The 15442-nt window shown below is 37.7% G+C and overlaps 1 protein-coding gene across 1 annotated transcript in view; it reads left to right on the plus strand.

The window, feature by feature from the left end:
• RMDN2 (regulator of microtubule dynamics 2) overlaps nucleotides 1–15442 on the plus strand; it is a 52500-nt gene that overhangs the window by 3294 nt on the left and 33764 nt on the right. Inside the window, exons 3-5 of the mRNA XM_052805401.1 lie at nucleotides 5353–5542; nucleotides 6506–6608; nucleotides 8728–8788. Coding sequence (XP_052661361.1) covers nucleotides 5353–5542; nucleotides 6506–6608; nucleotides 8728–8788 — 354 coding nt within the window. The remainder of the gene's footprint in view (nucleotides 1–5352; nucleotides 5543–6505; nucleotides 6609–8727; nucleotides 8789–15442) is intronic.

The following is a 15442-nucleotide window of genomic DNA, read 5'->3' on the forward strand; positions in this document are numbered from 1 at the left end:
GATTTTGCTTGTGTTAAGCACTTCTGGTTTTAACTGACAAATGGGTAGATGCTGGGAATTGACAGATGAAGTAATCTTAAGAGTTTTATGGACTTGTGCTGGGTGACTACATTGGTTTCAGATTTGTAAACTTCTTCCAGAAAAGCTTTTAATACTACCTGTTTTTTCCATAAAATATTTTAAGCTGGCAGTCTGATATGGTCCTCACTGCTTTGATCTGCTCTGGTCATATTCTCAATGTCACTGTTGGTATTCAGCACCTTGGGAAGAGAAGCTTTCTATTTTGCCTTTCAAAAATTATATATTTCTGTAAGTGGAGAAATACCACATGCTTTTTAATAAATGAGATATATCTTTACATAATAACAGATAGCTTTAATGGAAGATACACTGAATGGATGGGACATGACTGAACACTAAAGAGACTACAGTTTCTAGTCTGTGCTTTTCTGCATTCTGTTCTTAAGTTTGTTTCAGTTCCCATCATTTACTAGCAAAAACCTCAACCTTTAACATTTGAGAATGTGTAACAAGCACTCATTCATTTACAGATACAATAAATTGTGTCTAGATGATCACCTGGGCTGGAGAGTGTCACCTAATCCTCCTCTTTGTGATTTTAAAGCTGTTTCCTCCCTGATACAGCAGTGATGAACCACTGACATCAGTGTCATGTTTGACACTGGTCTTCAGCTGGCCTGGCATCCAAGCTTTTCAAGTTACATTTGGCATCAGTCACCAGAAAGATTCACTGCAGTAAATCTTTTTCCTACAGACGTTTTGTTTATAATTTTTCCTTGAAATAGTTTAAATATTCAGCAGGAAGAAGCATTTCCCTTGCCTGCTTCTGAGTATCAGTTCACTTATCATTTCTTCATTTCTTCATTTATTTTTGCTGCCCATTTGTTTTCAGTACAACCCTCAGTCGACCTAAGAATCTGATTTGCCAAACTTTTCCTCAAAGGCCGCTTATCATTACTGATGGATATGCACTCTGCTGGGTGATGCAGTGCAAATTTGATCCAGATCAGTCTGTGACATATAATCACCTTTCTATTGAATTTGCTGGAACGGATGAGATGGTGTTCGTGTCGGCTTGTGATTGTAAGTTGGCAGGGAGACGAGATGATATTTGATCTGTCTAAAAGCTGAAGTGTTGGGAACAGATGATACCTGGTTAGGCCCAGTGTCTGACAGTTTGCAGGCAATCCGACACAGTTTTTGAACGAGCAAAGTGAGTTTATACCACGGTGGTGTTTTATACCATGTAGCTCAGGGTTTTTTTTAATCCAGTACTCAGTGCGTGGATTTACTGAACAGCTTCACCACAGTGTGGTGAGTCTCCAGCACAGTTTCCATTTGTTCTTTGAACTTTGAACAGTTCTTTGTGATCCAACCGGGTCCTGTTGGTTGATCATTGCTCCTCACATTCTTACAACTGTTTTTCTCTTTTAAAAAAAATCTATTTGTAATAAAGGTGAAAACAAGCTGGCACTGACTGTAGACATTTTTAAAGTTTTTCCATTTTCTCAAATATTGGTCAATGTGTTAATCACATGTAAATACTCGCTTTTCTGTTTATCACCTGATAAAACCTCTTGCAGGAATATACTGGGTAAAATTGCAGATGTCAGTGTTGTTATATGAACATAATGACTCTCTCGGTTTTTGTTAATTTCCCTTTTGGATTACTGTCACCAGCCCTTAGACCCTTGGAGTTTTTAAACTGTGTTAAAAAGAATCTCCACTTCTGTTTGTGTTAGTACTGATTTTTTTTTTTTATAGTATTGCTTTTCATAACATGCTTTTCTAGAATGAGTAGATGTATAAGCCTGCTAGCTGCTTTGTTGAAGTCAGTTATCAAGCTCTTCTTATCTTAGTTTTATATCAATAATATCTGTTATGCTCTTATTTTGTCCTTAAGTAGCTGGAAGGACTTCCTATCTTGTAATAAAACTGGCTTCAGTTCAAATTGGTAAAGTACAGCTTACCCAAGTTGTTAGGAAAAATCCTAGCTGTTTATTTTTTAAAAGTCTGTATTGCCTTCTTAACATGTTACGTTTTCATGCTTAAAACATTTCAGCTATGATAAGGATTGAACAGAGAGCTAGTAAGAAAATGAACATCATCAGAAACAAAACAGAAGAACATTCTTTATGCCTAGTTTGCCAAAATGGTTGAAGTTATATTTAATGTTTTATACATGATTATATACCTTGCTGTAATTTTACCCCTGTGACTTCTGAGCAAGGTAGGAGTCGCCTGGGGTGCATGACTAGTGAGGTGAGAACTCATCACAAATGTCATGAAGCCCTTGGCTGTCACCTTTGTGCTTTTCCTGTGGGAAATGCTGGGGGGCAGCAATGTCAGCTCTGGAGCCAAAGAAGAAGAGACAAGGAAGAGAGGACCCTCTGAAGGCACTATGAATTTATTCTGAGGAAAGAAAGGAAACATTTAGAAGAATGCTGGTGTATCTTGGGGGTAACTAGCATGACGAAGCTTAAGCGCTAGCAATTGCTTGCGCTCCCTTGAACATTTTGGTATCAGGACATTTAACTTGTGGAGTTCTTACGAAAAACACTTCAAACAAAACTTGGAGAAGATTTTAAACATTTTCTTTCTTTCATTTGAGAATGCCCTTCTTCTCTGTTGGTTGTGTAGAAACTCCTGCCCCTTAGTGTAGCTCAGTGTCTTCTCATTTATGTCAGCAGGTATGGGGTTGTATGATTTGTTGCAGTCCCTAGGAATTACTGGCATTGCCTTACACTGAAAAAAGTTACTCACTGTTGTGTTTTTCATTTCCCACAGGTTGTTTTATAGGTATTGTTTTTCCTTCTTTAAAGCACACAATCAATGAGTAAATTGAAATTTTATGGCATTCTCATCAAGGTTTAAGATGGTATGCTCCACATTTAAATTCTTTGAGGATTCTTAAAGCAGATAAATAGAGGAAGTAGCTGAGAATTTCCCAGGACAGTGGAGGTGAGAGGGAGTGGGGAAGAAATGACCTGTCCTCTCTGCTATTTCTCAGCACAAATGTGGCCTGGAGATCATGTTTCTGTAGGAGAGGTGGGATGAGAAAAGGCTTGAGGCAGTATGGTCTGATCTTAAAAGATTATTCTTCCATCATATTTTATAATTAGCTCCTTCTGGGTTCACATCATCTGGTAGATAGTGACCTACTTGACACTTTTTCTATTTGAGTCTCTCAATGAATATTCTCATATGACTTATGTGATGTCATATGAATTTGATGTTTGACCTCAATTTGTTGTTTGGCCATGACAGTTTGATACAGTGCTGCTGGAAATCTCTGCTGGGCTTGTTTGGAGTGACAGGGCTTGGCTGTCAGCCCAACCTTGGCCTTTATATTTTTGCTGGGAGAGTAACATTTTCTAATAATCACTTTTGTCTGTTTTCTAACATTGGAACAGTAGTGATCATAGAAATTTTAGCAGATGTTTATGCAACAAAGATAAAGATGGCAACATCAACATTGACTTCCAAACACTGATTCCTTACTTTATACCTACCTCCTTAGGTAGCATTTGATGCAGTGCCCAAATTCCTGTAACTAAGGAGTGTTACAGTTGCAGTACTGTATTGGAATTTGAAATTGCCTACTGCCTAGTTGTTGCTATTTTATATTATCTATTTTAGGTTGGTAATTGCACAAACCCCAGGTGCATTTATCTTTTAATTAGGGAGGGTGGGGCATCCAAACCATGTGAGAAAAGGTACTTTCCAACCATACTTCAAATCACAGGATTATGTATGGGTGCTAAAAGACTGCCCCCCTCCCACCAAATCCCCTGCACTTTTGGTCAAGTTAGTGCTCTTACAAACACAGCCTATATGTGGTGTAGCTCTGTACCCACTTCAAAATAACTATGGGAGAACAAGGTGCTGTGTTTTTAAAGATGCTTTAGAAAACCAAAATAAATGTTCAGTGACTTACAAATAAAGACTCTGCAGGATACAACATAGGATGTGTCATCAACTTCAGCATCATCAAGATTATGTAAAACAAATCTGTAGGAATCTATGATGTTTCCCATCTCTGCTTTGCTCCATGTTGTTTTTCAGTTTGAACACGTACACATGGTTTATTTATGTATCGTTTTATCCAAATGCATTTTTGACTCCTCTTTCCCATATTACTGGGTTAACTTTGCAGCAAAACTGTCACGTCACATCTAGCACTTTTGTACCATGATAAGCAGTTGTACTTGTTCATTTACAGGCTCTAAGTGTATCTGCTCATGTTTTAGTTCTGGTCACTTCCGAAAGCAACGTATTGAAAACAGAATAGTTAAAAGCCATTATTATTAACCTCCATTTATATTGCTAATGTTCTGTACTGGGTATATTTCTGGAAAAAAATAGATTTTATGTATTTTGACTGTCATGGCCTACCTTGATTATTCAGTTGCTTAATGTGTATAGTACATTTCATGCTTTTTCTGCTCATAGTTACCATTTAAAAAAATCTCTGAACCTAGCAGCTAATACTTTTACATTATTATTTCTTATCAGAAGAGTATTTTCAAAAGTGGAAATGCAGAAGATTAGGCTTTTCTGTCCATTTTTAGTACATAAGCAAAAAGCTACTTTTTAAAAATAATGCCATTCAGCTGCTCCTATATGAAATTGAAGTACCCTAATGTATGCTCAGCACTTTGACAGTAAGTCCACCTGCTTATCTCTGCATGGTATTTATATGGCTTTTGTAAATATTTCTTTGTCCTTGACTGCCTTGTGCTGAGGACTTGTGCACTAAGCATAATGAATTAATATAAGCTCTTTGCCAGTTTCAGATATTCTGACCTTCAAAATGTTCAAAAGAAATAAGTAAAGGAATTGGTAACAGTGTTGTTATTGCTTATGTTTAGATCTTACAGTGTTTAACAAAACATTGTGTAAGTGATTCTTATAACACTTATGTTTTGGTTAGTAAGCTCATTCCTATTTCAAAAAATAGGGAAATTGAAGTAAAGAGTTGAAGAGGCCTATTCAGGTTTACAGAGCATGTCTTTCATACACATTAATGATTTAAAGTGTTCTGCATTTGAAACACAAGGATACATGTGTTTCTAATATGTATCTGCATTTTTTTAATGCAGTATTAAGCAGCAGGACAGTGTAATTACTTGCATGTTATGTTTGGAATATGATTGTGCTGTCCCTTTGAAGATAAAGGTTTTGTAATAATAATAAGTTTGATACCATGAATAAAAACTCCTTTAAGTTGGACAACTGGAAGAAATTGTGCTCTGAAATTTTTGCATTTGAATTTAGCAATGCTTTCCCAGTATTTTTAGAAAATATGGTTATTGTTTTCTGTGATTTTAGTTATCTTACAGCTCATACTGATTCAGAAGGAGACTCCGAGGAAGAAAAGGGATGTATGAAATCACTCAATGCCATTGTGAAATCAGAAGAAGAGTTATTTAATCTTTTACAGCAGGTGGACAATTTGCACAAGGGTTCAGAGGATGATAAAAAGGAGGGCTTCAGACTGCTGCTTGAGAAAGATGACAAGGTATTAATGGGTAAATTTAATATTATGCTTCTATTAACTTATGCTTTGCACTGCTTTTGAGAACTTCCTTAGTACAAGCATTAAAATGCATGCAGGAATGGAAGATGAAATTTCATGTGTATTTTTAAAATACAGTGAAAAAGAAATATTTCAAGGTGTGTCAATATTCATGTTGGGTGGGCATAGAAGTTTTATTATTTTATATCCCATCCAGGCTCAATAACTTTGAGGCTTTGTTTCATGTATGCATTCTTGCATGTGACAAAGAAAGATCATGGGTTTTTTTCTACATAAGTGATACTTACTTTTGCTGATTTTGGAATGCTCTATGTGAGAAAGTCCTGTGGAATTAAGTAGTAACCAGGCCAAGTGTTCTCAAGAAATCAAACTATGAGCCTGTAGTCTGCTTATACCTTTCTGGTATACTTCATGTGAATTTTTCCTGACTTTACTGTGCACATATGTAACTCCAGATAAAATTTCAAAGTGGTTTGACGTGCAGTGCTTAATTCAGTGTATCAGTTTCTTCTGATTTGGCAAACATTAGTTCTGATTATATTTTCATTTACATATTGAAATACCCAGGAAGGTACATGGGATACTGATTATGAGTGAGTATGGTGCTTATGGCATCCCTAAAGAAAATACACGTCACATCGTTCAGGGATCTGTTGTGCTTTACTGGATTACTGGATTTTTATTTTTTATAGTAAAAGAACTTTAAAACTGATCTATGAAATAAAACCTCTTTAAACAGACCATGGTATTTCTAAAAGCTGTATTCTCCTTTGGTCGTGAAAAATTGGTCATCTGGTTCTCACATAAACTAAAAGTAGTACAGAAAGATGCAAAACAACCAAAGATTTATGCCATGTTCTGATAACCTGCTTTAACCATTATGAAAGGAAACTGTTTAAATCACATTCTGATCAGTTTAATTACCCAGCTGTCCTCTACTTTCAGTATGAAAACTCTGTGGACTTCCTTTGGAGACTTGCACGTGCTTATGGAGATCTGTTTGAGATGACTACTGATGCTGAGGAGAAGAGGAAATACGTTACTGACGGTAAGCAGAGAAAAAAGGTTTTTGTAGAATGCCATCTGAATGTAGTGAAACATGCTTTGAACTTTGGTTAAGTTTTCCACTCCAAGGAATTTCCAATCCAATAAATGGGAGCATTTTTGCTGTAATAATAATGTTTTGTGCAATAAACTGCCACAGTATACAACTTCAGTCCATTCTTTCCTTACTGAAGAGATCCAGAATCAGTGAAGGAGAAGTACTGTGGGTCATAATTGAAGGCTGTTGACTCTGGATGGTGCCTTAAAATCCTTTATTTTGTTGATGGATACAGAATGTGAAAAAAGACAGATGCTGTAAGCAGAGTTTCTTAATTACATCTTTGGGAGAGCGAGAGGAATAAATAAACAAATGTCAAGCCAAAGTCAAGGTTTGTTTTTCTGCTTTCCTGTGGCAAAGGAGCACTCCTGCATATCAGCAGCCTCTTTTGTGGTGATGGTGGGGGTGAAACTTTGTGAATCTGGAAAAACTGTTGACCAGAAACAGAAGTTGTGTGTGACAATTGATATTGCTTCCAGGCATCTCTCCCCATGTGTCCTGTTTGACAGCTTAACCTCAACAAGGTTCTGATTTTCTTCTTCACAGCACTTTTTCTTTGTTGCTTTTAAAAGCATTGCCCTTTCTTTCACTGTCTGGATGCATATTGGCTAAAGGTATTGTTTACATTTCCCTTTTTGGTTTGGGCCGCCTTCTCTTTATTACGATGAAACCTACATCTTTTCTACATGTGTCACTCTCCTCCAGTCAACACACTGTTCTTAAAATAATCCTTTTTGCCTGTATCCGGGAGTACTTCTCTCTCTCCTTTGTTTCTCCATTGTCTCTCCCTTTTTTTGCTGCATCAAAATCACGTTTTATATGTGTATTCCAAGTTCAGATTATTTTGTCTTTTGTGACTCTTTTCCTGTTTTCTACTTTTTGTTCTGTCAGCAGTGACCACATCACTGACAAAGCAGTTTTTGCTGCCCTTTGTCATCCTTAAAGGCAGTGTCATGCCTTTGTGCTGTTATTACATATTCCATAGCCAATCTCAGCTTGTCCAAGGTCTTTGTCCTTATCCTTTTGTCTTCTAAATGCTCCTGAAGACTTGCACTGTCTTAGCTACTTAATTGATACTGTCTTATCTTTAGTAGCTACTTGGCTTCTTTGTATGGAAATCACACGGTGCAGTGAGGGTTAGACACAAACGAAATTACAACAGTGAACTCAGTTGTTGGATTCTTTGCTTTTACCAGTGACTACATGTAGCCTCAGCTGATGAAAGATAATGGCATAGCAAAAGACAGGGAGAGATAAAGAATGATGGAAGGAAATTGGGTCTTAGGTGCTGAGTAACCAGCCTAGTTTGGCTCATTCTCATGAAGTGGTGGGTGACAGCAGCCTTTTTCATCTCAGTTTTTGCAAGTGGTGCAGAGGGATTTAGACTGTGGGGGAGCTGGCAGTAGTTTTGTGGGTTTTTTCATTCCACTGGGTTGGAGGACTGTGTATGCTGTTCTTTGGGTTTTTTTGAAGTTAACTTCCAATACAGAAATGTCAGTGTGGCTTAATTGGTTGCAGCTGAGACTTTGCAAACAGCAAGCATCTCATCTGAACTTCTTACTGGGAGCATGGGTTTGATCAAATCACCTACTGTCATCTTTATTCAATTAAAAGTGGAACTTAATGGAAGTCTTTGTGCTGGAAAGGAACTTCAACTAGTTCATTACTGTACCCAAGGCAGGAAACAGCTTTGCTGGTTCTTCTGACAGGTGCTTCTCTAACCTGCTTTTAAGGGTCTTCAGTCTTACAGACAACTCTGCCTCCTTTGCCAGTCCAGTCCAATCGTTCCCTGATTTAGCTGCATCTGAATTGTATTTTAAGAGAAAATGCTGAAATTGCACCCATATATATATATGTGTGCACATATTTATGTATGTATGTATGTACGGGTATGTAAATAATGTACAGCCAGGATGTTACATTGTCCATCTAAACGTTTACAAGAACAGGAAGCAATCTCTTCTTTGCAGCTAGAATATAACAGGTTGCTTCGTTCTTTCTTGGGAATTGCCTAAAATGGGGAAGAGTACAATAAATCCTTTAATATATTGTATTCTGTTTACAGGAAAGATTAAAGCTGAAAAGGCTGTTCTGCTGGATGGCAAGAGTGCTGAGAGTCACCAGTGGTAAGTGAGAAAGTGCATTTTTGCAAACTTTTATGTATTTATCACGTCCAACAAAAAAAAACCCTTTAGAGTCTTTGGCTCTAAATAGTGCCCACAGCAAGTTACATTTATCGTGCTGCAGTGTGACATCAATTTCATAAATTGATCATTAATATCTTTTTGTAGTTTTATGGAACTCAATTATCATCAGTTGCAGCTAAAAATTACCTTGAAGTATTGTGAAGCATTTTCTATAGCATGTGAAACAACTCAATAACCATACTTCAGTATGTACCATGAAATGTAGAAGGGAGTATTTGCTTAAACTAGTATATTATTGCTCAGAGAAGCCATAGTTTTTCATTTACCTTCTCTTTCAACACTTCACAAAACAATGTCATTTGACCTCGTATTTTGTCCTTGTACTTGTAATATCCTAAATTCTAATAATTAAAAATAGACAATGAGAGGACTATGGAAGTTTCAATTAACTTCTCAATTTTTGTTTTATCATATATTTTTCCTCTAAGCTTGGCACCTGAATTAATTTTGTAGACTTTGCCAGGACTAACAAACTCTTTGCAAATGTAAATATTTTTTATCAAATCAACATTATCAGGTATAGATAATTCTGCTGACTTCTAGCTGATACTTCCTCGCCTTACTGTTTTATTAATCAATTTTACTGAGCTTCTAATTTCTTTTCTAATATTGTTAGCTTTTTCCATTTTGGTTTCAATGTTCTTCATTAATTTTGTCATTACACATGTAGGGTGGGATTTCACTTAACTTTCATATATCTAAACCAAGTCCTTTTATCTCAGGCTCCCTTCACAATCTGAAAAGAAGTAGCCCCTTCTGGAGTGCAGTTCATGTGAGTCCATTTTGCCCATCTGCATTAGGGTGAGGTGAATTTCTCCTGAGGTTCAGCTGATATCTCCATTCCCAATAAAGGGAGCACATGTCAGCTAGATCAGGTTTAGATACTTGATTAGACACAGATGTTTTCATTTAATTAGGTGACTCACTGGCTTGGTCTCTGTCTCTCCTAAACTTCAAAGATGGCTATGTTATTGTTCCACACCATGTTCCTGTGATCGTTGCCATGTTTCTATGATTCTTTTTTTCCTTCTGTTTATAACAACTAGTGATCCAAACACCCGCTTTGTAACAATGGGGTGCTAGAAGTGCTGTGGGAATCGTGACTAAGCTTCACCACCACAGACAGATTTGCATTTGCTCTTTCTGATGGCTTGGAAGTAGAGATGATGCCTTGGAAGTAATGATGATGCCTGCTTGAAGGTGAAGCCTAGGCCCCAGGTGGCTATAATGTGGCAGTTTAAGATAGGAGCTTTTGCTTTTGGCTTTACCCAGCTGCTTGTTAATTCCTATCAGCTGGATGTTGCTGCTGTGGCAGCAAAACTAACAGAAGAGGACCATCTGAGCATCACTCCTCAGTGCAAGGTGATTTGAAGCCCATATAGCTTGAACACCTTCTGAAAGCAATTCACAGCCATTTCTGCTGTTTGCCTGACCATAGCCATGGTCACTTCTTCACGGTAATGCTGGTGTACCCCTCTCAGCTAAGCTATGTGTATAAACAACCACAAAATCACATGCAAGCGGAAGTCCTGCCCCTCCCTCCTTCCCTTCTTCCCCAGCTCACAAGATTGACAAAATCTCCTGGTATAAATACAACTTCACTGGCAGAAACTACACCGATAAATGCTTATATGTTGTTCAGAGAGATGTAGGTGGTCTGCTGGACTTTAGATGTGAGATCCTGTACTGGCAGGCACATCTAGCAAGGGAAGAATTATGAGTGCAAGGAGACATGTTCCAGAGGTTAGCTCAGAAAGCCTATTTGAGAGGTTTAAGAAGAAAATCTTATGTTTTGTAAACTACTGCTTCTTGTAACAGGCAATGGATTTCTGTATGGTTTACAGTTTTCATCCTTTTTGTATCTGGGTTGCAAGTGAATGTGAGGGTTTTACTGTTGAACTGATAGCTTTCTAGTGATGTAGATGGACACTACAGAATAGTTTGGTATAATATTGTTTTAATGAATATTTTATCTGCTTGTCTTTGTTTTCTGAAGTCTTTCTGACCTGATGTGTAATTTTTAAACTGTGATGCCCCATACTGGTTATGCCGCTCTAACTGGTGCTCTGAATACTGGGCAGAATGGACTTCCATGCTCCAGACAGACATTTGTATGTTTTTGTCTAGCCTGCCAACTGTTGTTCAGTCTGTGGTCCCAGCAGATCCTTTTCTGTTATGCTGCTGCTTAACCAGATGGACTTGTTTTGTAACTGCACATTTCTTTTTTTTCCTTGGTAGAGTACTTTACATGTGTTTCATTGATTTCATGTTGATATCAGACCATTTCTCAGGTTTATTGAGGCCATTTAGGTTTGTAAATGCTTACATCCCCTCCCAGATTACAACTTTATTTTAAAAGTGTTTTGGGTTTTTGTGGGTTTTTTAAAATCATTGACTTCATTAATGAAATTACTGGAAGATAATGGACCCAGCACAAAACTTTGTGGAACACCTATAATGATGCTTAGGTTCACTTGAACCTGTTTCTCCAACCACCTACAGGTGATTTAATGTAAATGATATTTCCATGGTTAGATTTTGAGGAACATCAGGTAGGACAAAGTCAAAGGCCACATTAAGGTCAAGCTATATCCCATTTGTTGCATTCCTCTAATATTCCAGTCTTGTTTATCTTGTCAAAAAAGAAAAATATTTTTGTTTGATACTGTTTGTTCATGACAAGCTTGCGTTAACTGTTTTGTATGCTTCTGCATTTACAGCATAATTTATCCTGGGATGCTTTCAGGTTAGGCTGGTTTCCCCTTTCCCTTTTTTTTTTTTTCTGTAGATAGCAACTATGTTTGCCTTTTTCCCTTCTGCTGGGACGTTATGCATTACCCAGGAGATTGTGGTAGTCAGCTGTATGTCAGATCTGGATTGTCTGAGTCTGGCTGATGCAAATAGAAATGATTCTATGATTCTATAAATTTATCCAGTTCATCTAAACGTTATTCTACATGTTAATCCCCATGAACAAGAAATAAGACTTTGGGGAATCTTCCCTGCAGAAGCTGTTCTCTCAAAGTCATATGCAAACAGAATTTTGCCTAAAATCTTAAATAGATAAGACTGTGCGTGAACAGAAAACAGTACAATGCAATTAAGGCATGAAGAAATAATATGTGAAAGTAATATGTAATCCATAGTTTAAAAGGATAATAAGAGAGAAAACAAAACTTAAAAGAAAAAATAGAACAAATATTTATACAAAAATACTAGGTGTCCTGGTTTCAGCTGGGATAGAGTTAACTGTCTTCCTAGTAGCTGGTACAGTGCTATGTTTTGAGTTCAGTATGAGAAGAATGTTGATAACACTGATGTCTTCAGTTGTTGCTCGGTAGTGTTTAGATTAATGTCAAGGATTTTTCAGCTTCTCATGCCCAGCCAGCGAGAAAGCTGGAGGGGCACAAGAAGTTGGCACAGGACACAGCCAGGGCAGCTGACCCAAACTGGCCAACGGTGTATTCCATACCATGTGACGTCCCATCTAGTATAGGAACGGGGAAGTGGGGGGCAGGGATTCGCCGCTCGGGGGGACTGGCTGGGTGTCAGTCGGCGGGTGGTGAGCAATTGCACTGCGCATCATTTGTACATTCCAATCCTTTCATTATTGCTGTTGTCATTTTATTAGTGTTATCATTATCATTATTAGTTTCTTCTTTTCTGTTCTATTAAACCGTTCTTATCTCAACCCACGGGTTTTGCTTCTTTTCCCGATTTTTTCTCCCCCATCCCACTGGGTGTGGGGGGAGTGAGTGAGCGGCTGCGTGGCGTTTAGTTGCTGGCTGGGGTTAAACCACGACACTAGGATCACTAGCAGGTGGTCACTTAAAGAAGAATGGCGTACCAGTTTTACCTAAGGTCAGAGATGAAGGGCAGTACCCAACTCTAAATCGACATCTAGATGTACTGTCTCCATTATCTGTCTACATGTGAGTGAGGGACTTGTCCTCCACTTATAGGGGATGGAGAGTTAATGTTTAATAGGCAATATGTGCCATTTGACGTGCCAGCATATTTGCATGGCATGGGAGGTATCACGCAGGACCTTTGGGGGTTGGTGCTCTTCCAGGCCGGCAGCTGGAAGTGGTGGGAAACCCTAGGGCAGCTCCAGTGGCAGCAGGCACCTGTGTCCAAGCAGGGATCTACTGTGAATTGAATAGGGTCTCCATTGACTGTAATAGGAGATTAGATACACAGATGAGCATGAATGCAAGCTCAGTGTGAAAACAGTGCTGTCTCAGACCAAAATCCTTCCTTTTCACTTCACCACCAACATAAAATTTTCTTAAGCTGCATAAGGTAAATGATCTTAGCCTGGGTAAGATAAGCCCATCTGTTCATTAGACAGTTTTCTCATTTTTCATGTAAGGTTGTCTCATTCTGTACTAGGTACTGATGAGGAAGCTGGCTTTCTGACCTTGCCTAAGGAAAGTTTTGGTTGATTTCTTACTAATCTGTACTTATTTCTGAGGGGCTTTTGGTATTTCCTATCAGCACAACTGAGTTTTTAACTCATGTTTGGTATAGCTGCTATCTATATTGTTAACTCATGCATTATTTCTAATGTTCTCTTAAACTGTTTAATATATTATGGCTTACTAAATGAGTAAGGATTAAATGATAGGCCTGTTCTTTTCCTGGTCCTGTTTCTTGGTGTCTACTTACAGTTAACCCTTGGGGGTAGGGGAAATATAAGCAAAGACGAAATTGAATTCAGCCTTGTTGGTTTCATCTTTTGTCATTTTTTCCTCATTGCTAATTGTTTGATACTTTCATTTACGTTTCTTTTCCTTCTGCTGTATTTATAGAACCTCTTCTTACTGCCTTCAGTTTGTATTTAGCGTTTCTGATATATATCTCTCTTTAAATATGCCATCCAGTTCTGATATATATATGTCATTAATATCCATCTAATATCCCTAGCTTAGCCATGTGCTCTTATTTTCACCTTTAGGGTCAATTACTTTTGGATTTTTAAGTCAATAGAGAACACCTCACTGGAGCTGAATTAGTCTTTAAAACCTGCCTTTCCTCTGCATCAAAAGTAGTCATTTGCTGCTGTGCTTTTGAATATTGTCTCTTAATCATTCTTCTCTAGAACTTTTTATAACATGGCACTTTTTTATGGTTTAGTTTTTTTCATTAGAAATGTACACCATGCCTGTCAAGCAAGTATTAGGGCTATAGACCTATTTGAAAGTTGATTTTGGAAGCTTATCCTTGCTGCTTGAAAGCTCTTGTTTACTGCATAAATATGTTTTTGTCACACCCTGACTGACAACTGTTCCAGTAAAGCCGTAGTGTAGACAGAATTACACTGGAAAAAACATCCATTTTTCAGAGCAGGGTTTTTCCTATTTTGTGAAATTGCCATAAGTTTTCTGGGAAATAGAATGTACCTTTTGCTTTCACCAGGAGAGCTTAGTGGAATGGTCTCATGAGCAAACTCTTGCTAATGCAGGCCTAGAGTTCAGCTGTCTTGCCTTACTTTTCACATTTACTTCAGTTAAGAACAAAAAAAATGCCATATATCTTCTCAGTAGGTCACCTATATTTTTTTATAAAACTTTATCATAAAATGCATCATCAAAAAAACTGGCCAACTTACTGATCAGAATACTGACAAGTAACCAATATTCATCCTCAAATTAAATTTGATAAAATATATGCAGAAAGAACTGACCAAAATATCTTGAAATAAGTTGGTTTTGGTAGTGAACTTTTGCAGCTGCGAATAATTTTTGTATCTGAATCCAGATTTTTGAAAACATGTGATCATACATAATATTGTAGTTGCCAGTGAGATCAAAAAACTTTCGGATTTTTTGAATGGTGACCTCTCAAATACTGAAGTAAATGGAAACACTGGAAAGGAAAAGCATAGCTGTAACCTTTTATTATTTGTGTGACCACCCTAAAGAGAGGCAGAGTAAATATTCTAAGTGACTTGTTGCTTTGTTCAGCTGGTGTCAATTATTCAAGCTGTGAAGGAACGTGCATGCAAAAGTTGGCATCAGCCAGTTGCAGGTCTTTTTGTTCTTCTCAAGCCTCAAACAAAACGCTTTTGTGGGTCAGTGATTCCCAAATGATAGATGTGAATCCTCATAGCTCATCTTGGACCATGGAACATCTTTATCATCCAGATTTTAATTGGAAGCGCTATGCGAATAATTCAGTGCTGTAGTTGCTTCGGATGGCATCGCTTTACAGCTTTGCAGTTACAGAAAACACAAAATGTAAAGGAATGTTAACAGTGCTTTTATTTAAAACTACACAATCACTTTTAAGTTCTTTAGCAAAACAAGTGAGTTTTTATGTTGGGGGGGAGGGGTTTATTACTGCTTTTTCTTCAAGAATTTGGAAGAGGTCTAGAAGGCTTCTCTGCTGTTGCCCAGAACCCTGCACCTCCTTTTTTGCTGAGGAGGATTTGTTACAGGCTTTGCAAAGAGCAGAAAGGTTATTAGATGTGGCCAGTGTACGTGACATTTGCTTAGAAAGATCATTCTTTGCATTGAACTTTGGTTTGTTTGCCACAAACAAACTTAGTGCTGCCGTTAAGTTTGGGTTACT

The sequence above is a fragment of the Harpia harpyja genome, chromosome 13, assembly GCF_026419915.1.
Source record: "Harpia harpyja isolate bHarHar1 chromosome 13, bHarHar1 primary haplotype, whole genome shotgun sequence".
NCBI lineage: Eukaryota > Metazoa > Chordata > Aves > Accipitriformes > Accipitridae > Harpia > Harpia harpyja.